Raw genomic sequence first — 24,312 nt, 5'->3', positions numbered from 1 at the left:
AAACATCCTCCCTGCATCCAGTCTGTCTAGTCCTGTCAGAATTTTAAACGTTTCCATGAGATCCCCTCTCATTCTTCTAAACTCTAGTGAATACAGGCCTAGTTGACCCAATCTCTCCTCACATGACAGTCCTGCCATCCCAGGAATCAGTCTGGTGAACCTTTGCAGCACTCCCTCTATGGCAAGTACAGGAAACTCTCTGGTATCCGGCACTGACGGGACCGGGATGGTGCCGGTTGATTAAAAATTCCAGATGACGGAGGGGGTTATCTACCGAGGCTATTTTTAACAAACAAAGAGTCAGACTCCTGTTATCGAGGTGTTCGGACTTCCGACAGCACCAAGAAGTCGAGTAGTGGCTGTTTGGAGAACTACCCCCATTGACTAACTCGGCCACTGCGGGCGACTCGGACTTGGACTCGGCAACATTGCCGGTTATTGAGGTGTTTTCGGAGTATGAATTTTGCCGGTTAATAGAGAATTCTGGATATTTAGGTGCTGTTTAAACGAGAGTTTCCTGTATATCCTTTCTTAGGTAAGGAGGCCAAAACTGCACACAGTACGCCAGGTGTGGTCTCACCAAGGCCCTGTATAACTGTAGTAAGACATCCTTGCTTCTGTACTCAAATCCCCTTGCAATGAAGGCCAACATACCATTTGCCTTCCTAACTGCTTGCTGCACCTGCATGTTTGCTTTCAGTGACTGGTGTACAAGGACACCCAGGTCCCTTTGTACATCAACATTTCCCAATCTATCATTTAAATAATACTCTGCCTTTCTGGTTTTTCCTACTGAAGTAGATAACTTCACATTTATCCACATTATACTGCAGCTGCCATGTATTTGCCCACTCACTCAACTTGTATAAATCGCCTGGAAGCCTCTTTGCATCCTCCTCACAACTCACAATCCCACCTAGTGTTGTGTCGTCAACAAACTTGGAAATGTTACATTTGGTTCCCTCATCCAAATCATTGATATATATTGTGAATAGCTGGGTCCCAAGCACTGATCCCTGCGGTATACCACTAGTCACCGCCTGCCACCCCGAAAAAGACCCATTTATTCCTACTCTCTGTTTCCTGTCTGTTAACCAATTTTCAATCCATGCCAGTATATTACCCCCAATCCCATGTGCTTTAATTTTGCACACTAACCTCTTATGTGGGACTTTATCAAAGGCCTTCTGAAAATCCAAATACACCACATCCACTGGTTCTCCCTTGTCTATTCTACCAGTTACATCCTCAAAAAGCTCCAGTAGGTTTGTCAAACACAATTTCTTTTTCATAAATCCATGTTGACTTTGTCTAATCCCATTGATATTTTCTAAGTGTCCTGTTATCACATCCTTTATAATAGACTCCAGCATTTTCCCTACTACTGATGTTAGGCTAACCGGTCTGTAGTTCCCTGTTTTCTCTCCCCCTCCTTTTTTAAATAGCAGGGTTACATTTGCCACCCTCCAATCTGCAGGAACTGTTCTATAATCTATAGAATTTTGGAAGATGATAACCAATGCATCCACTATTTCCATGGCTACCTCTTTCATTACTCTGGGATGCAGATTATCAGGCCCTGGGGATTTATCGGCTTTCAGTTCCATTAATTTCTCCAGCACTATTTTTTTACTAATGCTAATTTCCTTTAATTCCTCCTTCTCACTAGACCCTTGGTTCCCTAGCATTTCTGGGAAGTTACTTGTGTCCTCTTCCGTGAAGACAAAACCAAAGTATTTGCTTAGTTGCTCTGCCATTTCCTTGTTCCCCATTATAAATTCTCCCATTTCTGACTGTAAGGGACCTACATTTGTCTTCACTAATCTTTTTCTTTTTACAGTACATACTTGTAGAAGCTTTTACAGTCCGCTTTTATGTTCCTTGCAAGTTTACTCTCATACGCTATTTTTCCCCTCTTAATCAATATGCACCATAGCATACAAGGCTATGGACCAAATGCTGGAAAATGGGATTAGAATAGACAGGGCTTGATGGCCAGCACTGACACAATGGGCCGAAGGGTCTCTTTCTGTGCTGTACAACGCTATGACTCTGTGACTCTAATCTCTTGGTCCTTTTTGCTGAACTCTAAACTGCTCCCAATCCTCAGGCTTGCTACTTTTTCTGGCAACTTTATATGACTCCTCTTTGGATCTAATATTATCCTTAATTTCTTTTGTTAGCCATGGTTGGGCCACTTTTCCTTTTGTGTTTTTGTGCCAGAAAGGAATGTATAACTGTTGCAATTCATTTTCAGGTTGGCAGGCTGTTACTAGTGGGGTGCCGCAAGGATCATTGCTTGGGCCTCAACTATTTACAATTTAAATTAATGACTTTGATGAAGGGACCGAGTGCAGTGTATCCAAGTTTGCTGATGATATAAAGCTAGGTGGGACTGTAAGTTGTGAGGAGGACACAAAAAGCCTGCAAAGGGATATAGACAGGTTAAGTGAGTGGGCAGTAAGGTGTAAGGTGGCAGATGGAGTATAATGTGGGGAAATGTGATATTATTTACTTTGGTAGGAAGAATAGAAAAAAAATCTTTTTTAAATGGTGAGAAACTATTAAATATTAGTGCTCAGAGGGATTTGGGTGTCCTTGTACACCAAACACAGAGCTAGCATGCAGGTGCGGCAAACAATTAGGAAAGTAAAGGGCATGTTGATTTTTATTGCAAGGGGATTGGAGTATAAGAGTAAGGAAGTCTTGCTGCAATTGTACAGGGCCTTGGTGAGACCACACCTGGAGTACTGGGCACAGTTTTGGTCTCCGTAACTATGGAAGGATATACTTGCCTTAGAGGCGGTGCAACGAAGGTTCACTAGATTGATTCCTGGGATGAGAGGGCTGTCCTATGAGGAGAGATTGAGTAGAATGGGCCGATATTCTCTTATTTTTCTAAACCCCAGAGGTGATCTCATTGCAACATAAGATTCTGAGATGGCTTGACAGGGTAGATGCTGAGAGGTTGTTTCCCCTGGCTGGAGAGTCTAGAACTAGGGGGCATAGTCTCAGGATACCGGTAGGCCATTTAGGACGGAGATAAGGAGAAATTTCTTCACTCAGAGGGTTGTAAATCTTTGAAATTCTCTGCCCCAAAGTACTGTTGATGCTCAGTCGTTGAGTATATTCAAGGCTGAGATAGATAGATTTTTGGATTCTAAGGGAATCAAAGGATATGGAGATAGGGCAGGAAAGTAGAGTTGAAGTCAAAGATCAACCATGATCTTATTAAATGGTGGAGCAGGCTCGAGGGGTCGTATGGCCTACTCCTGCTCCTATTTCTTATGTTCTAAAGGACATTCGTGAACCAGTTAGGTTTTTACAACAATCCGACAGCTACATCTCACTTTTACTGATACCAGCTTTTTATTTCTAGATTTTAAAAAATGTATTAAACTGAATTCAAATTCTCAAATTGCCTGGTGTGATGTGAACTCTCTGGATTACTAGTCCAGGAACATAAGCAGTATACTGCTGTGCACCCTTATCAAGGGTAAGCTGCTGCTGCAGTATAACAGGTAAGATGATGCCCCATCCAGCTGCTGTATAGTTCATCAGGGACAGAGCTGTACATTTAACCAGCATCAAACACCACATCAGTGCATTCCTGTAGTAATTCCGACACTAATTCAGGTCATTGTTTGTGCTCGTGCTACTTACCTTCGCTGGCGAGATACATTGGGAGCCAGAAAAGGAACGTGTAACTGACCAGCTTGGCAAAGAGCAGACACAAGGAAAACTCCACCACACCCTGCAAAACACAACCAGACAGGCAGCCGATTACAGCAGCACAGGCTTAGCAGGTGCCGTCTCCCAGGAGACATGGCTCAGCTCAGTCCCAGAGATCATTTCTCTAGACTTACAAGGAAAATCAAGCCAAGGAAATGAGAAGGTACTCAGGAATCCCATGATACAGAAGGGAATTTAGTTAAAAGCTAGTGATGGGCTCCTCAGATGGCTCAGCGGGTTAAGGAGGTGAGCAGCTGATGAGGAAGAGCCCAGGCTTGATTCTCCAATCAGTGCTGAGGTAGTTAATCCCAGGCAGAGCAGCAGCAGGGACTACAACTGGCCTCAGTACCTCGAGTTAGGCAAGAGAAATTAGCCAGTGTTCCCAATCTTAATCATTACCCAGCAGGATTTTCCAAACTCGGATATGAAGAATGGCCATTTTGGTGAAGTAAGTGGGAGCAGGGTTGGCTGGCCCCTGTGGAACCTTACCCCAGAAAGAATCAACAGCTTCTGGAGGGGAGGGGAAAGTAGGGCTCAAGGTGCCCAATGGGTGCCTGCAGAACCACACCCCAGAAAAAGTCAACACCTTCAGGAGAGGGGTTTGATAGCATAGATAGGGAGAAACTGTTTCCACTGGTGGGCAGGTCAGTAACCAGAGGACACAGAGTTAAAATAATTGGCAAAAAAGCCGGGGGGGCGGGGGGGAAACGTGGAAATGAGAAGACATTTTTTACGCAGCGAGTTGTGATCTGGAATTCGCTGCCTGAAAGGGCGGTGGAAGCAGATTCAATAAGAACTTTCAAAAGCGAATTGGATAAATACTTTAAAACATTTGCAGGGCTCTGGGGAAAGAGCGGGGGAGTGGGACTAATTGGAGAGCTCGCTCAAAGAGCCGGCACAGGCACGATGGGCTGAATGGCCGCCTTCTGTGATGTATGATTCTATTAGAGGAGGGGAGGGGCCAACACAGTACACCATATCCAACAAATGCCTGTGGAACTATAGCCCAGAAAAAGTCAATACCTTCAGGAGAGGAGGGGGAAATTTGACAGAAAAAAAACAGGACTCTGTTTTCGACATTTGTATAGGAATTATTCCAATGTTGAAAGTGGGACTGTCATATTACAATAAAAAAAAAATTCCCAATATATCACTGAGGATTTGAACTTCCCTGAAACATTTGTAGAGTTAACACGTTGTTCTTTCCTGAAGATTAGGAAGAACTTGCATCTGGAAAGGAGTTTGAATTTCCTGACAGTGTTTATGTGAAGAGTTGCAACTGTAGTTGAGGTTCAAATCTCGAGCAGTGTCACAGTGCCAGGGTGGAGACAGGAGAAGGTACGTTACAAGCAGTTGCATCCTTCCCATTTAATGGCCCTGATTCTAAACAGATACTTACAGGGATTCTCAAGGCTCCGAGGAAGCTGATGGCTGCTGGTGCATTTCCTCTCTCATTGCCAACTACAACAACGTGGCTGGTCACTAAACCATTGGACTTGGCTGGAATCCTGCCATCACTGTCCTTCAATAAACATTCCTCTTCTGGGTCCTGTTTTGAATTTATTAAATTGAAGGGATCATATTTTAAGAAGTTTCAATTAAAAATTAAACTAAAAGACATTTACTGCAATTTAAAATACCAGAAGGTGTTGGAAGTACAAAGCAGGTCCACTCGTGCTTGTGAGCCACGTTTCAGAAACAGCGACCCACCTCTTCTCTTTCACTGATGGACCTGCTGAGTAGTTCCAGCATTTTGTGTTTTTATTTTTGATTTCAGCAATTTCAGAGTTTTTTCAATCTCTGGTCACTTTGTTGCTTTAATAACTGTGCGACTGAGCACATACTAACTGGGCATGGCAGAGTAGTGTTTATGGAACTGGACCAACAACCCAGCAGTCAAAAATTCAAATTACACCATAATAAATTGTGAAAGCAACTTCAATAAACCCGGTACTGTGGGCTGGCTTCAGACAGAAGTTGACCATGAAAGCTGCCCAATTGTCCCAGCGTCCTTCAGGGAGGAAAGGTGCCCCCACGCAGCCCCAGTCCGACCCCCACGCAGCCCCAGTCCGGCCCCCACGCAGCCCCAGTCCGGCCCCCACGCAGCCCCAGTCCATTCAAATCTACTATCACTCGACATCCCTCCCGAACCCATGTGATCTCCAGGGAGAGGCGAAAAACCAGGTAAAAAACCCAATGGCCAATTTGGGAGAAAAAAATCTGGGAAATTCCTCTCCGACCCATCTAGGCGATCGAAACTCGTCCAGTAGGCCATTCGGCCCCTCTAGCCTGCTCTGCCATTCAATGCAATCATGGCTGATCATCCAAGTTCAGTACCCGGTCCCTGCTTTCTCCCCATACCCCCCCTTGATCCCTTTAGCCTTAAGAAATATATCCAACTCCTTCTTGAATATATTTAATGAATTGGCCTCTACTGCCTTCTGTGGTAGAGAATTCCACAGGTTCACCACTCTCTGGGTGAAGAAATTCCTCCTCATTTCTGTCCTAAAAGGCCTACCCCTTATCCTTAGACTATGACCCCGGTTCTGGATTCCCTGACCATCGGGAACATCCGTCCTGCCAGAATTTTATAAGTTTCAATGAGATCCCCTCTCATTCTTCTAAACTCCAGCGAGTACAAGCCCAATCGATCCAATCTCTCCTCATACGTCATTCCTGCCACCCCAGGTATCAGCCTGGTGAATCTTCGCTGAACTCCTTCCATGGCAAGAATATCCTTCCTCAGATAAGGCGACCAAAACTGCACACAATACTCAAGGTGTGGTCTCACCAAGGCCCTGTACAACTGCAGCAAGACATCCTTGTTCCTGTACTCAAACCCTCTCGCTACGAAGGCCAACGTACCATTTGCCTTCTTAACCGCCTGCTGCACCTGCATGCTTACCTTCAGCGACTGGTGCACAACGACACCCAGGTCTCGTTGCACTTCCCCTTCTCCCAATCTATTGCCTTTCAGATAATAATCTGCCTTCCTGTTTTTGACACCAAAGTGGATAACCTCATATTTATCCACGTTATATTGCATCTGCCATGCTTCTGCCCAATCACCCAACCTGTCCAAATCATCCTGGAGTTTCTCGGCATCCTCCTCACAGCACACACACCCACCCAGCTTTGTGTCGTCTGCAAATTTGGAGATATTACATCTAGTTCCCTTGTCTAGATCATTAATATATATTGTGAATAGCTGGGGTCCAAGGACCGATCCCTGCGGTACCCCACTAGTCACTGCCTGCCACTCGGAAAAAGACCCGTTTATTCCAACTCTTCGCTTTCCGTCTGCCAACCAGTTCTCTATCCAAGTCAATACCTTGCCCCCAATCCCATGTGCCTTAACTTTACACACTAATCTCTTAAGCGGGACCTTATCGAAAGCCTTCTGAAAGTCCAAATACACCACATCCACTGGTTCTCCCTTATCTATTTTACTAGTTACATCCTCAAAATATTCCAGTAGATTAGTCAAGCACGATTTACCTTTTGTGAATCCATGTTGACTTTGTCCGATCCTGTCACTGTTTTCCAAGTGCTCTGCTATTACATCTTTTATAATGGACTCTAGCATTTTCCCCACTACCGATGTCAGGCTTACCGGTCTGTCATTCCCCGTTTTCTCTCTACCACCTTTTTGGAATAGTGGGGTAACATTAGCTACCCTCCAATCCATGGGTACTGTTCCAGATTCCATCGAATGTTGGAAGATGATCAGCAATGCATCTACTATTTCTAGGGCCACTTCCTTAAGTACCCTGGGATGTAGATTATCAGGCCCTGGGGATTTATCGGCCTTTCAATCCCATCAATTTCCCTAACCCCATTTCCCTACAAATACTGATTTCTTTCAGTTCCTCCCTTTCATCAGACCCTATGTTCCCCGACATTTCTGGGAGGTTATTTGTTTCCTCCTTTGTGAAGACAGAACCAAAATTTGTATTTAATTGGTCTGCCATTTCTTTGTTCCCCATTATAAATGCCCCTGATTCTGACTGCAAGGAACCTACGCTTGACTTCACCAATCTTTTTCTCTTCACATATCTATAAAAGCTTTTAGTCAGTTTTTATGTTAACTGAAAGCTTACTCTCATTCTATTTTCCCTTTCTTAATTAATCCCTTTGTCCTCCTTTGTTGAATCCTAAACTGCTTCCAATCCTCTGAATTACTGCTTTTTTTGGCCAATTTATATGTGCTCTCCTTGGATCTTATGCTATCCCTAATTTCCCTCGTTAGCCACGGTTGAGTCACCTTTTGTGTTTTATTTTCATGCCAAACTGGGATGAACAAATTCTGTAGTTCATCCATGCGGTCTTTGAATGTTTGCCATTGCCTATCCACCGTTAACCCTTTGAGTGACATTCCCCAATCCATCCTACCCAATTCGCGCCTCAGACCATCGTAGTTTCCTTTATTTAAATTCAGGACCCTAGTCTCTGAGTCAACTACTTCATTCTCCATCTTAATGAAGAATTCAATCATATTACGATTGCTCCGACCCAAGGGGCCTCGTACAACAAGATTGCTGTAAGAAATCACACAACACCAGGTTATAGTCCAACAGCTTTATTTGAAATCACAAGCTTTCGGAGCGCTGCTCCTTCGTCAGGTGAAGTGGCGAGAAGCATAAAAACACAGCTTATATAGTCAGAGAATAATGTCAGATGTTTACAGGTAATCTCTCTAACTGCCATTTATCACACCTCGGCAGAGAGATAATCACAGCAATCAAAGGTGTAAATGGTGTCCAAACAGGTCAGTCAGGAAAACATTACATCAAAGAGCAATGAGGTGGGGTCACAAGGGGTCAAATGTTGCAGATGCTGGGGTCTGTATGAAAACAAAAAAACAGACAAAAACATTTTTTTTGCTGGAAATCACAGCAGGTCCGGCTGCATCTGTGTGGTGAGAACAAGCCAACGACGACTCGAGTCTGGATGACCCTACGTCAGGTGCGGTTACATGTAGCGTGACATGAACCCAAGATCCCGGTTCAGGCCGTCCTCATGGGTGCGGATAGCCAAGTTCCGCACCCATGAGGACGGCCTGAACCGGGATGATAGCCAAGTTCCGCACCCATGAGGACGGCCTGAACCGGGATGATAGCCAAGTTCCGCACCCATGAGGACGGCCTGAACCGGGATGATAGCCAAGTTCCGCACCCATGAGGACGGCCTGAACCGGGATGATAGCCAAGTTCCGCACCCATGAGGACGGCCTGAACCGGGATCTTGGGTTCATGTCACGCTACATGTAACCGCACCTGACGTAGGGTCATCCAGACTCGAGTCGTCGTTGGCTTGTTCTCACCACACAGATGCGGCCGGACCTGCTGTGATTTCCAGCAAAAAAAATGTTTTTTGTCTGTTTTTTTGTTTTTCATACAGACCCCAGCATCTGCAACATTTGACCCCTTGTGACCCCACCTCATTGCTCTTTGATGTAATGTTTTCCTGACTGACCTGTTTGGACACCATTTACACCTTTGATTGCTGTGATTATCTCTCTGCCGAGGTGTGATAAATGGCAGTTAGAGAGATTACCTGTAAACATCTGACATTATTCTCTGACTATATAAGCTGTGTTTTTATGCTTCTCTCCACTTCACCTGACGAAGGAGCAGCGCTCCGAAAGCTTGTGATTTCAAATAAAGCTGTTGGACTATAACCTGGTGTTGTGTGACTTCTTACATTTGTCCACCCCAGTCCAACACCGGCATCTCCACAACAAGATTGCTAATTAATCCTTTCTCGTTACATAATACCCAGTCTAAGATGGCGTGATCTCTGGTTGGTTCCTTGACATATTGGTCCAGGAAACTATCCCGTAAACACTCCAGGAATTCCTCCTCCACAGTATTGTTACTAATTTGGTTAGCCCAATCTATATGTAGATTAAAGTCACCCATGATGACTGCTGCGCCCTTTTTGCACGCTTCTCTAATTTCCCTTTTAATGCCATCCCCAACCTCCGCATTACTGTTTGGAGGTCTATATACCACTCCCACTAATGTTTTCTGCCCCTTGGTATTTCACAGTTCTACCCATACAGATTCCACATCATCAGAGCTAATATCCTTCCTTACAATTGTGTTAATCCCTTCTTTAACCAGTAATGCTACCCCACCTCCCTTTCCTTTTTGCCTCTCTTTCCTGAATATTGAATACCTCAGGATGTTGAGTTCCCAGCCTTCGCCACCCTGGAGCCATGTTTCCGTAATCCCAATCAAATCATATTCGTTTAGCTCTATTTGTGCAGCTAATTCATCCACCTTTTTACGAATGCTCCTCGCATTAAGACACAAAGCCTTCAGGCTTGTTTTTTTAATGCTCTTAGACCTATTATTTACTGTGGCCATGTTTGATTTAAACCGTTGATTTCTCTGACTGCCACTTTTGTTTTTCTCCTTCCTATCTTTTGCTTTTATCCTTGTTTCCTTTTCCTCTGTCCCCCTGCCATTTTAGTTTAAACCCTCCCCCAGAGCACTAGCAAACACTCCCCCTCGGACATCGGTCCCGGCCCTGCCCAGGTGCAAACCGTCCGGTTTGAACTGGTCCCACCTCCCCCAGAACCGGTTCCAATGTCCCAGGAATTTGAATCCCTCCCCCTGGCACCATTCCTCTAGCCACGTATTCATCTGAAATATTCTTCTATTTCTACTCTGACTAGCACGTGGCACTGGTAGCAATCCTGAGATTACTACCATTGAGGTCCTATTTTCTAATTTACCTCCTAACTCCCTATATTCAGCTTTTAGGACCTCATCCCATTTTTTACCTATATCGTTGGTACCTATATGCACCACAACAACTGGCTGTTTACCCTCCCCTTCCAAGATGTTCTGCAGCCGCTCCGAGACATCCTTGACCCTTGCACCAGGGAGGCAACACACCATCCTGGAGTGTCGTTTGCGGCCGCAGAAACGCCTATCTATTCCCCTTACAATAGAATCCCCTATTACTATAGCTCTATCAAATCTCCTCTCAACTGTCTCTGCTCCAAGGAGGACAACCCCAGCTTCTCCAGTCTATCCACGTAACTGAAGTCCCTCCATTCTCTCAAATCTTTTCTGCAACTTCTCGAAGGCCTTCACATTCTTCCTAAAGTGTGGTGTCCAGAATTGGACACAATACTCCAGTTGGGGCTGAACCAGTGTTTTATAAAGGTTCAGCATAATTGCTACATTTTTGTACTCTATACCTCTATTTTGAAGCTCAGAATCCCGTAAGCCTTTTTAACCGCTTTCTCATCCTGCCCTGCCATCTTCAATGATTTGTGCACACATACCCCCAGGTCTCTGTTCGTGCAGCCACTTCAGGATTGTACCCTTTAGTTTATATGTCCTCTCCTCATTCTTTCTACCAAAATGTATCACTTCACACTTTTCTGCATTAAATTTCATCTGCCACGTGTCCACCCATTTCACCAGCCTGTCCATGTCTTCCTGAAGCCTATCACTATCCTCACTGTTCACTATAGTTCCAAGTTTTGTGTCATCTGCAAATTTTGCCCTGTACACCCACGTCCAAGTTATTAATATATATCAAGAAAAGCAGTGGTCCTAGAACCGACCCTTGGGGAACACCACTGTATACCTTCCTCCAGTCCAAAAAACCGTTCACCACTATTCTCTGTTTCCTGTCACTTAACCAATTCCGTATCCATGCTGCCACTGTCCCTTTTATTCTATAGGCTTCAACTTTGCAGGCAAGCCTATTATGTGGCACTTTGTTAAACACCTTTTGGAAATCCATGTACACTACATCAACTGCATTACTCTCATCAACCCTCTATGTTACCTCATTATAGAACTCAATCAAGTTAGTTAAACATGATTTGGATTTAACAAATTTGTGCTGGCTTTCCTGAATTAATCCACACTTGCCCAAGTGACTGTTAATTTTGTCACTGATTACTGTTTCTAAAAGCTTCCCCACTACCGAGGTCAAACTGACTGGTTTATCTTTACACCCTTTTTTTGAACAATGGTGTAACATTTGCAATTCTCCAGCCCTCTGGCACCATCCCCGCATCTAAGGAGGGTTGGAATATTATGGCCTCCGCGATTTCCTCCCTCAACATCCTCGGATGCATCCCATCCGCTCCTGGTGATTTATCTAATTTAAGTACAGCCAGCCTTTCTAATACCTCCTCTTTATCAATTTATATCCTATCAAGTATCTCCACTACCTCCTCCTTTACTATGTCTATGGCAGCATCCTCTTCCTTAGTGAAGAGAGATGCAAAGTACTCATTTAGTACCGCAGCCATACCCTCTGCCTCTATGCATAGGTCTCTTTTTTGGTCCCTAAGTGGCCCCACCCCTACTCAAATCCTCTTGTAATAAAGTCCAACATACTATTTGCTTTCTCAATTGCTTGCTGCACCTGCATGTTAACTTTCAGTGATTCATATACAAGGACATCCAGGTCCCTCCGAACACCAACATTTCCCAATCTCTCACCATTTAAAAAACACACTGCATTCTATTTTTTCTACCAAAGTGGCTAACTTCACATTTCTCCACATTATATTCCAATTGCCATGTTCTTGCCCACTCATTTAGCCTGACTATATCCCCTTGAAGCCTCTTTGCATTCTCCTCACAACTTACATTCCCACCCAGCTTTGTATCATCAGCAAACTTGGATACATTACATTTGGTCCCCTCATCCAAATCATTGATATAGATTGTGAATAGCTGAGGCCCAAGCACTGATCCTTGCGGTACCCCACTAGTTACAGCCTGCCAACCCGAAAATGACCCGTTTATTCCTACTCTCTGTTTTCTGTCCGTTAACCAATCCTCAATCCATGCTAGTATCTTACCCCCAATCCCATGAGCCCTCATTTGGTTTAATAACCTCTTGTGTGGCACCTTATCGAATACCTTCTGAAAATCCAAATACACCACATCCACTGGTTCCCCCTTATGTATTCTGCTAGTTACAACTTCAAAAAACTAACAGATTAGTCAAACATGATTTCCTTTTCATAAATCCGTGTTGACTCTGCCCAATCCTATTATTATTTCCTAAGTGCCCTGTTACCATGTCCTTAATAATAGATTCTAGCATTTTCCCTACTATTGATGTCAGGCTAACTGGTCTGTAATTTCCCGTTTTCCCTCTCCCTCCTTTCTTAAATAGTGGGGTTACATTTGCTACTTTCCAATCCATGGGAACCGTTCTAGAATCTATGGAATTTTGGAAAATGACAACCAATGCATCCACTATCTCTATAGTCACCTCTTTCAAAGCCCTAGCATGTGTCATCAGGTCCCATTAATTTCTCCAGTACTATTTTTTTTTTTACTAATACTAATTTCTTTCAGTTCCTCATTCTTGTTGGACCCTTGTTTGGCCGCTATTTCCGGGGTTTTTTTTGCGTCTCCTTCCGTAAAGACAGACACAAAGTATTTGTTTAATTTCTCTGCCATTTCCTTATTCCCCATTATAATTTCTCCTGTCTCAGCCTGTAAGGGACCCACATTTACTTTCGCTAATCTTTTCCTTTTTACATACCCATAGAAGCTTTTACAGTCTGTTTTTATGTCCCTTGCTAGTTTACTCTCATATTCTATTTTCCCTTTCTTTATCAATTTCTTGGTCCTCCTTTGATGAATTCTAAAATCCTCCCAATCCTCAGGCTTACTGCTCTTTTTGACAACATTATAAGCCTCTTCCTTTGATCTAATACTATCTTTAGCTTCTCTTGTTAGCCACGGATGGACCACTTTTCCTGTGGGGTTTTTGTGCCTTAAATCTTCAGAAAGGACAAGAAAATTGTGAAAGGGTGGAGGAGTAACAATATTGATGAGAGACACAATTACAACAGTGGAAAGAAAGTACTTCAGGAAGGGTGTTTGAGCTGTGGCAACAGCATGGGTAGAAGTTAGGAACAGCGAAGAATGCAAGACCTCCTGACAGTAGTGATGTAGTGGGGGGATATTTAAACACAGAGCTCAGAAACTCATGTAGCTGAAATAACATGGTTATGATGGGAAATTTTAAGTTTCACAAATTGGGAGAAGGAAAATAGCTCAAGTAGTAAAGCCAATGAATTTCTGGAATACATTCGAGACAGTTTTCTGGAACAATAAGTTCTACAACCAACAGGAGATAAGGCCATACTAGGTTTAGTGACATGTAATGAACCAGAATTAGTTAACAATCTGACTAAGGAAACATCTTGCGAATAGTGACCATATGGTTGAACTTGATATTAGGTTTGAGAGAGAGAGAAGCAAGAGTCACAAACCAAGGTTTTAAATTTGTAAGTCAGACTTCGAAGGGATGAGAAATAAATTGACTGCAGTAAACTGTGCCGAGCTGTTAATGGGGAAACCTACAAACACACAGTGAGAAGATTTCAAGGAAGTTTTTGGTACAATACAATGCCAGTACATGCCCCTAAAAGGCCAAAACTTCACTTGTGCAGTTAATCAACCATGGTCAACAAATGAGGCAAGAGACAGTATTGAGCTAAAAGAAAAGACTTACACAAATGCAAAGGAAAGTGGAAATCCAGAAGAGTGGGAGAGCTATAAAAAAAACAAAGGGATACAAAGAAAGTAATAAGGTGCAAAAACGGATTATGGAAAAAACTTGCAAGAGATATCAAAGCCAACAGTAAAAGTTTTTATAAATATATTAGGAGGAGAGTGGCAAAGGGTAATGTGGGCCCATTAAAGACAGGCGAGACTATTATACAGTAAGAAAGAAAAAAGAAAGACTTGCATTTATATAGCGCCTTTCACGACCATCGGACATCTCAAAGCGCTTTACAGCCAATGAAGTATTTTTGAAGTGAAGTCACTGTTGTAATGTGGAACACGCAGCAGCCAATTTGCGCACAGTAAACAGCGATGTGATAATGACCAGATAATCTGGGGTTTTTTTGTTATGTTGGTTGAGGGATAAATATTGACCAGGACACCGGGGAGAACTCCCCTGCTCTTCTTCGAAATAGTGTCATGGGATCTTGTACGTCCACCTGAGGGGGCAGACGGGGCCTCAGTTTAACGTCTCATCCGAAAGACAGCACCTCTGACAGTGCAGCCTGCCCTCAACACTGCACTGGAGTGTCAGCCTAACTTTATGTGTTCAAGTCCCTGGAGTGGGACTTGATCCCACAACCTTCTGACTCCGAGGCAAGTGCGCTACCAACTGAGCCACAGCTGACAATAAGGAAAAGTCAGACTTGTTAAATTAGTACTTTGTATCCGTTCTCACAGTGAGAAAGAGGATGAAACACCAGCGGGACAAGGGAACCCAAGAATAAGTCAAGGGGAAGAACTTTGTGGTTTTAATACAAGTTTTAAAAAATGATACGAGAGAATAGAATGGAGTTTCAGATATAAAAATCTCCAGGACCTGATGGTTTCCACCCCAGGGTGTTAAAAGAAACAGGTGAGGAAATTGCAGCTGCATTGGTCATAATTTTCCAAAGCTCTCTAGATTCAGGAATTTTGCCATTAGAAAACTGCAAACGTCACTCCATTATTTAAAAAGGGAGAGAGGGAGAAACCAGGAAATGACAGACCTGTTAGTTTAACGTCAGTTATGGGGAAGTTACCAGAATCTATCATCAGAGACAGAGTGACTGAGCACTTGGACAAGTATCAGCTGGTATTCTAGGTAACGTGACATCGGTTGGTAATTGATTGGGAGGTCAGAGGCAGACAGTAGCAACAGAGGGAATATGGTCTGATTGGTGGCATGTGACAATGGTATTCCCCAGGGATCTGTACTGGGCCTCAGCTTTTCACCATTAATATCAATGACTTGGATGAAGGAATAGAGTGTCTCCGAGTTTGCAGTTGACACTAAGTTAGGAGGCACAGATGGTGGTGTAGATGGCAGCAGGAAGTTACAAAGGAATACAGACAGATTAAGTGTCTGGGCAAAACTGTGGGATGTGGAGTTCAATGTGGGGAAGTTAGGTCATCCACTTTGGATCCAAGAAAGATAAATTAGAATATTTTCTTAATGGCGAGTCTCTGAGCTGTGGAGGAGCAAAGGGATTTGGGAGTTAAGGTACACAGGTCACTAAATGCTAGTGCCCAGGTACAAATAGTAATCAAAAAAGCTTCATCTTAAGGGGTCTGGAATACAAAGGGGAGGAAGTTATGCTGCACTTGTACACAGCCTTGGTCAGACCCCATCTGGAGTGTTGTGCTCAGTTCTGGGCCCCACACCGCAGGAAGGGTATATTGGCTTTGGAGGGTGAAAAATGCAGATACACCAGATCCTACCAGGACTTGAAGGGTTAAATTATGAGGACAGGTTGCATAAACTTGGCTTGTATTCCCTGGAGTTTAGAAGGTTGTTGAGGGGTGTTGTAATTGAGCTATTTAAAAAGATAAAAGAAATTGAGAGTAGATAAGAGTGTCAAAATTTGTCTGATAACACTCCTGTGAAGCGCCTTGGGACGTTTTACTAAGTGAAAAGTGCTACATAATTGCAAGTTGTTTTTCGGGGAGATCTAATCAAGGTCTTAAAAAACTTTAAAGGATTTGATAGGGTAGATACAGAGAAACTACTTCCTCTGGTGAAAGAATCCAGAACAAGGAGGGCACAATCTGATTAGAACTAGGCTGTTCAGGAGTTAAATCAGGAATCAGTGAAGCACACAAAGGGCAGTGGAAATCTGGAACTCTCTCCTCCAAGAGGCTGTGGATGCTGGGGATCCACTGACATTTTCAAGACTGAGGTTGACAGATTTTTATTAGGTAAAGGTATCAAGCGATATGGAGCAAAGGCGGGTAAACAGAGCTGAGGTACAGATCAGCGATGATCTAACTGAATGGCGGAATAGGCTCGAGAGGCTGAATGGTCAATTCCTGTTCTTGCGTTCCTCGTGAGGGAATACACTGCAAGAATAGATGCATACAGTGAGGCATTACACCATGCCGGTGTAAGGAAAGGGTTAATCAGACTGTCCTGAAGTCTGCTAATGTTATATTCTATAATAGTAATCTTTAGCCATTGCCCGTTAAGTAGGGGAATTTGAGTCAATTTAAAGTAGCACTGGGCTGTGGAGTCAGGGTTGACATTAAAGCAATGGTCAGTTTAGTCACTTCAGCAAACCTAATTAAAGGACACACTGATTCATATATTTTTGAGAACTGTAATCAGCTGCAGGAAATACAGTTAGTTCTGCAATGGAAAATATCTGGGTAGACTGGTACAAAATGGCACTGAATCAAAGACAAACTTACAGTTAAAAGTTTCACTTGGTGGAATCACAGTTATATGTAACAAGGGTGAAAACTATTAATAAGATATTAAAGTAGTGGCGTTGTACTGGTCTATGGAAAAATAACTCATTAATAACTTTAATAAGTTTTAACAAGGTCAATTAAACTCTCCTTGTATGTATTTTAACTTTTATATAATGGTGTGATGCAGAATTGTATGTATTGTCACATGGAGGGAGCAAGAGAAATGTATAAAAACTGGCTATTTGTATTTGGAGTCGTAAAAGCCTAAGATACTGAGCTCAGAACTGGAACATGTTTGAATCCACAACCAAGCATCATCACATCTAGTTGTAAATATTATCTTTTAAGTGTATATTTAAGTCCTATTATATGTGCTGTATACTTAATAAATCAGTGATACCTACAAGAACCTTACTGATTTGAGGAGTACATTATAAAAAAGAGCACCCATCTCTAACACCGGTATGAGGAATGACACTGTACCAGTGTGGCTGGGTACTGGGTGAGGAATGACACTGTACCAGTGTGGTTGGGTACTGGGTGAGGAATGACACTGTACCAGAGTGACTGGGTGAGGAATGACACTGTACCAGTGTGGCTGGGTACTGGGTGAGGAATGACACTGTACCAGAGTGACTGGGTGAGGAATGACACTGTACCAGAGTGACTGGGTGAGGAATGACACTGTGCCAGAGTGACTGGGTGAGGAATGACACTGTGCCAGAGTGACTGGGTGAGGAATGACACTGTGCCAGAGTGACTGGGTGAGGAATGACACTGTGCCAGAGTGACTGGGTGCTGGGTGAGGAATGACACTGTACCAGTGTGGCTGGGTGCTGGGTGAGGAATGACACTGTACCAGTGTGGCTGGGTACTGGGTGAGGAATGACACTGTACCAGAGTGACTGGGTGAGGAATGACACTGTGCCAGTGACTGGGTGAGGAATGACACTGTACCAGAGTGACTGGGTGAGGAATGACACTGTACCAGAGTGACTGGGTGAGGAATGACACTGTACCAGAGTGACTGGGTGAGGAATGACACTGTACCAGAGTGACTGGGTACTGGGTGAGGAATGACACTGTACCAGAGTGACTGGGTGCTGGGTGAGGAATGACACTGTACCAGTGTGGCTGGGTACTGGGTGAGGAATGACACTGTACCAGAGTGACTGGGTGAGGAATGACACTGTGCCAGAGTGACTGGGTGAGGAATGACACTGTGCCAGAGTGACTGGGTGAGGAATGACACTGTACCAGAGTGACTGGGTGAGGAATGACACTGTGCCAGAGTGACTGGGTGAGGAATGACACTGTACCAGAGTGACTGGGTGAGGAATGACACTGTACCAGAGTGACTGGGTGAGGAATGACACTGTACCAGAGTGACTGTGTGAGGAATGACACTGTACCAGAGTGACTGGGTGCTGGGTGAGGAATGACACTGTACCAGTGTGGCTGGGTGAGGAATGACACTGTACCAGAGTGACTGGGTGAGGAATGACACTGTGCCAGAGTGACTGGGTGAGGAATGACACTGTACCAGAGTGACTGGGTGAGGAATGACACTGTACCAGAGTGACTGGGTGAGGAATGACACTGTACCAGAGTGACTGTGTGAGGAATGACACTGTACCAGAGTGACTGGGTACTGGGTGAGGAATGACACTGTACCAGAGTGGCTGGGTACTGGGTGAGGAATGACACTGTACCAGAGTGGCTGGATACTGGGTGAGGAATGACACTGTACCAGAGTGACTGGGTGAGGAATGACACTGTACCAGAGTGACTGGGTGAGGAATGACACTGTACCAGAGTGACTGGGTGAGGAATGACACTGTGCCAGAGTGACTGGGTGAGGAATGACACTGTACCAGAGTGACTGGGTGAGGAATGACACTGTACCAGAGTGACTGGGTACTGGGTGAGGAATGACACTGTACCAGAGTGACTGGGTGCTGGGTGAGGAATGACACTGTACCAGTGTGGCTGGGTACTGGGTGAGGAATGACACTGTACCAGAGTGACTGGGTGAGGAATGACACTGTGCCAGAGTGACTGGGTGAGGAATGACACTGTACCAGGGTGACTGGGTGAGGAATGACACTGTACCAGAGTGACTGGGTGAGGAATGACACTGTACCAGAGTGACTGGGTGAGGAATGACACTGTACCAGAGTGACTGGGTACTGGGTGAGGAATGACACTGTACCAGAGTGGCTGGGTACTGGGTGAGGAATGACACTGTACCAGAGTGGCTGGATACTGGGTGAGGAATGACACTGTACCAGAGTGACTGGGTGAGGAATGACACTGTACCAGAGTGACTGGGTGAGGAATGACACTGTACCAGAGTGACTGGGTGAGGAATGACACTGTGCCAGAGTGACTGGGTGAGGAATGACACTGTGCCAGAGTGACTGGGTGAGGAATGACACTGTGCCAGAGTGACTGGGTGAGGAATGACACTGTGCCAGAGTGACTGGGTGCTGGGTGAGGAATGACACTGTACCAGTGTGGCTGGGTGCTGGGTGAGGAATGACACTGTACCAGTGTGGCTGGGTACTGGGTGAGGAATGACACTGTACCAGAGTGACTGGGTGAGGAATGACACTGTGCCAGAGTGACTGGGTGAGGAATGACACTGTGCCAGAGTGACTGGGTGAGGAATGACACTGTACCAGAGTGACTGGGTGAGGAATGACACTGTACCAGAGTGACTGGGTGAGGAATGACACTGTACCAGAGTGGCTGGATACTGGGTGAGGAATGACACTGTACCAGAGTGACTGGGTGCTGGGTGAGGAATGACACTGTACCAGTGTGGCTGGGTACTGGGTGAGGAATGACACTGTACCAGAGTGACTGGGTGAGGAATGACACTGTGCCAGAGTGACTGGGTGAGGAATGACACTGTACCAGAGTGACTGGGTGAGGAATGACACTGTACCAGAGTGACTGGGTGAGGAATGACACTGTACCAGAGTGACTGGGTGAGGAATGACACTGTACCAGAGTGACTGGGTGCTGGGTGAGGAATGACACTGTACCAGAGTGGCTGTGTACTGGGTGAGGAATGACACTGTACCAGAGTGGCTGGATACTGGGTGAGGAATGACACTGTACCAGAGTGACTGGGTGAGGAATGACACTGTACCAGAGTGACTGGGTGAGGAATGACACTGTACCAGAGTGACTGGGTGAGGAATGACACTGTACCAGAGTGACTGGGTGAGGAATGACACTGTACCAGAGTGACTGGGTGAGGAATGACACTGTACCAGAGTGACTGGGTGAGGAATGACACTGTACCAGAGTGACTGGGTGAGGAATGACACTGTACCAGAGTGACTGGGTGAGGAATGACACTGTACCAGAGTGACTGGGTGAGGAATGACACTGTACCAGAGTGACTGGGTGAGGAATGACACTGTACCAGAGTGACTGGGTGAGGAATGACACTGTACCAGAGTGACTGGGTGAGGAATGACACTGTACCAGAGTGACTGGGTGAGGAATGACACTGTACCAGTGTGACTGGGTGAGGAATGACACTGTACCAGAGTGACTGGGTGAGGAATGACACTGTACCAGAGTGACTGGGTGAGGAATGACACTGTACCAGAGTGACTGGGTGAGGAATGACACTGTACCAGAGTGACTGGGTGAGGAATGACACTGTACCAGAGTGACTGGGTGAGGAATGACACTGTACCAGAGTGACTGGGTGAGGAATGACACTGTACCAGAGTGACTGGGTGAGGAATGACACTGTACCAGAGTGACTGGGTGAGGAATGACACTGCACCAGAGTGACTGGGTGAGGAATGACACTGTACCAGAGTGACTGGGTGAGGAATGACACTGTACCAGAGTGACTGGGTGAGGAATGACACTGTACCAGAGTGACTGGGTGAGGAATGACACTGTACCAGAGTGACTGGGTGAGGAGTGACACTATACCAGAGTGACTGGGTGAGGAATGACACTGTACCCGAGTGACTGGGTGAGGAATGACACTGCACCAGGGTGACTGGGTGAGGAATGACACTGCACCAGAGTGGCTGGGTGAGGAATGACACTGCACCAGAGTGACTGGGTGAGGAATGACACTGTACCAGAGTGACTGGGTGAGGAATGACACTGTACCAGAGTGACTGGGTGAGGAATGACACTGTACCAGAGTGACTGGATGAGGAATGACACTGCACCAGAGTGACTGGGTGAGGAATGACACTGTACCAGAGTGACTGGGTGAGGAATGACACTGTACCAGAGTGACTGGGTGAGGAATGACACTGTACCAGGGTGACTGGGTGAGGAATGACACTGTACCAGAGTGACTGGGTGAGGAATGACACTGTACCAGAGTGACTGGGTGAGGAATGACACTGTACCAGAGTGACTGGGTGAGGAATGACACTGTACCAGAGTGACTGGGTGAGGAATGACACTGTACCAGAGTGACAGCATACAGTTTTATGCCTGTAGCATGTCACACAGCCAGAAGCTTGTCCTGAATAAGGGGTGAATTCAGGCAAAGCTGCTCTCACACTTTACTGTGCACACCAATCCCAAGGGTGAGGGTGTGTAGGCGAGTGACCCATGCTCAGCCATCTGCCAGTACCACCTGTAATTAAACACAAGGCTCTGACACTTTTACTTACGATAAATGAGTCACTTCGACTGCTTTGGTAAAGCTGGCGCTTTTGTTTAAATTCATCCCACCCATTCAAACACTTGGACGGTTTCTGTGAACAATGAAATACAGGAAGAAAAATTAATAAAAATAAATCCAATAATGCCTACCACACATACAACTCCCTCAGTCACATTAGATTACCCACCATAGATACATCTCAAGTAACAGAAAATGCTGGAAACACTCAGCAGGTCAGGCAGCATCGAGGAGAGAGAAACAGAGTTAACGTTTCGAGTCATGGACCCTTCGTCTGAACTGGGAAAGGTTAGAGAATAAAGATTTTTAAGCAGGGGCAGGGAGGAGGGGAGGAAAGAACAAAGGGAAGGTCTGTGATAGGATGGAAGGCAGGAGAGATAGACTGACAAAAGGGATGATGGTGCAAGGCAAAAGGAGAGGTAACGGGACAATTTTAGAAACAAAAGTTGACTCTAGATGAGGTGTGAATGATATTTCCCTCAGTCACATTAGATTACCCACCATAGATACATCTCCCTCAGTCACATTAGATTACCCACCATAGATGTGGTGTATGTAACCTGTTCCACCTTAAGAGAACTACCTTAAGAGATGTACTACTTTCTCTTGGCTGCTGTATACTGTAATACCGGTGGTGACCACACCGGTATATAAGTGTTGTGTAGGGATTTGCTGGGCAGTTCAGCCCTGACCTCCGAATAGTAAAGACCTGTTAAAGTTATTCTTGTGGTCTGTGTCCAGTGATTTATAATAAGCATAACTGGGACACACAGACTTAACAGTGGCGACGAGTCCGATCTTGCCCTGCGGCAGTTTTATATCCAAGGCAGCTTCGTCCTCAGAACGGGCGTCGAGAAGAGGCATCCGCCCTCATCATCCTGCTGAGCACCATCGCACGGGAGGCATCTAGAACCCGGGTTAAAAAGAAAAATTCTGACCACGAAGCCCTCCATCAGCGACAGGCAGTGATCATCCCTTCTACCACGGTGGTGGGTAAGCCGATCAGCGACACGAGCAGAAAGTCGGCCGCGTTGACTGTGGAGTGGGGGAGGGAAAACGGAGGAAAAAGGGCGGAGAACTCGACCACGGCCGGTGAAAAGGGCCGGACTGCAATCGAGGCCGAGAGGCGCAGCGACTGGGGCAGCTTAAGGCACGAGAGCCGCGGAGAACTCAAACGCAGCCGGTGTAAAGGACCGGGCTGCATGCGGGGCTGAGAGGCGCAACAGCAGGGGAAGCGTGAATGCCCACGGGAACCGCGGGGGAGTAAAAGCAGCGTCGGGGAATTGAGAACCGCTGGGGAGGCAAGAACGGCAGCAGCACGGCAATCGCCATTGCAGCCAGCGGGGGAAGAAGGCAAACGCGGGAATCCGCCATTGTAGTCGGCGGGGGAAGAAGACGAGCGCGGGAAAGACCGCCAAGCGCGGGAAGCCGCCATTTTAGTAGGCGGGGGAAGAAGACAAGCGCGGGAAGCCGCCATTTTGAGAAAAAGAAAACATTTTAAAACTTGCAAGGATGTCTAAACATGGGAACATTAATACCTTTGATAGCGATATCGAAGATTGGACCACGTATGTAGAACGCATGGAAGTTTATTGTAAAGCAAATAAGGTACCAGATGATGAGAAAGCACTAACCTTATTAAGCTCAATGGGTGCGAAGACATACGGGCTATTGAAGCACCTTCTGTCACCAGATAAACCGGCGGATCAGACTTTCGCGAATATTGTTACTGTCCTGAAAAATCATTTAAACCCCACGCCGCTGATGATAGCGGAACGATTTAAATTTTACAGAAGAACGCAGCTGAAAGACGAAAGCAACGCTGAATTTTTAATTGAACTGCATAAGCTATCAAAGTACTGTCAGTTTGGAACAGGACTAGCAGATGCGCTGAGAGATAAATTTGTGTGTGGATTGTTAAAAGAAGGAACACAAAAGCGACTGCTTGAGGAGAATGATCTTACGCTTGATAAAGCTGTCACTATTGCAGCATCGCACGAAGCCGCAGCGAGAGGCACTGCGGAAATGCAGCTACGGTCACTGGAACTCAGCACCAATCAAATGGTCTTGGGTACAGTAAAATGTTATCGTTGTGGAAAGACAACGCACGATCAGAACCAGTGCTGGTTCAAAAATCAGGAATGCAGAAAATGTGGCAGGCTTGGTCACATTGCTAAAGTATGCCGATCAGGAAAGAAGACCAGCAACAAAAAGTCACCGCAGGAAAAGTACAGAAAGGTACACAAGGTGACAGAGAACAGTTCGAACGAACAGAAGTCAGATTCAGACTCCAGCAGTAATGAACTGGGTAGTCTAAGAGTACACAATGTTGGTAATGAAGCAGACCTCCAAACTATCTGGGTCACACTTCAGATAGCAGGAGTCCAAGTGAAGATGGAATTGGACACTGGATCGGCATTGACGGTCATGAATAAGCAAGATTACAAAAGGTTATTCCCACATATTCCCCTACGGGATACGGAGATTGTATTGAAAACATACACGGGGCAAAGAGTATACCCCATCGGGAAGATAGAGGTAAAGGTGGTCCACAAGGGCAAAGAAAGCCGAGGAATGGACTTATATGTGCTACCTGAGGGAGGTCCACCACTACTGGGACGGGAGTGGATTAGGAAAATAAATATGGACTGGCATTCCTTAAAA

General features: G+C 45.4%; 1 protein-coding gene across 2 annotated transcripts in view; it reads right to left on the bottom strand.

The window, feature by feature from the left end:
* Positions 1-24,312, bottom strand: part of slc37a1 (solute carrier family 37 member 1) — a 194,669-nt gene that overhangs the window by 67,852 nt on the left and 102,505 nt on the right. For both annotated transcript variants that reach the window (XM_086007336.1, XM_086007338.1), the window contains exons 10-12: positions 21,638-21,721; positions 5,132-5,281; positions 3,664-3,754 (exon numbers count right to left, since the gene is read on the bottom strand). In XM_086007336.1, the coding sequence (XP_085863462.1) occupies positions 3,664-3,754; positions 5,132-5,281; positions 21,638-21,721 (325 nt within the window). The remainder of the gene's footprint in view (positions 1-3,663; positions 3,755-5,131; positions 5,282-21,637; positions 21,722-24,312) is intronic.

The sequence above is a fragment of the Somniosus microcephalus genome, chromosome 14, assembly GCF_052327205.1.
Source record: "Somniosus microcephalus isolate GS21.2 chromosome 14, FLI_Smic_1.0, whole genome shotgun sequence".
In the NCBI taxonomy this organism is placed as follows: Eukaryota; Metazoa; Chordata; class Chondrichthyes; order Squaliformes; family Somniosidae; genus Somniosus; species Somniosus microcephalus.
This window is presented reverse-complemented; position numbering and strand designations above follow the sequence as displayed.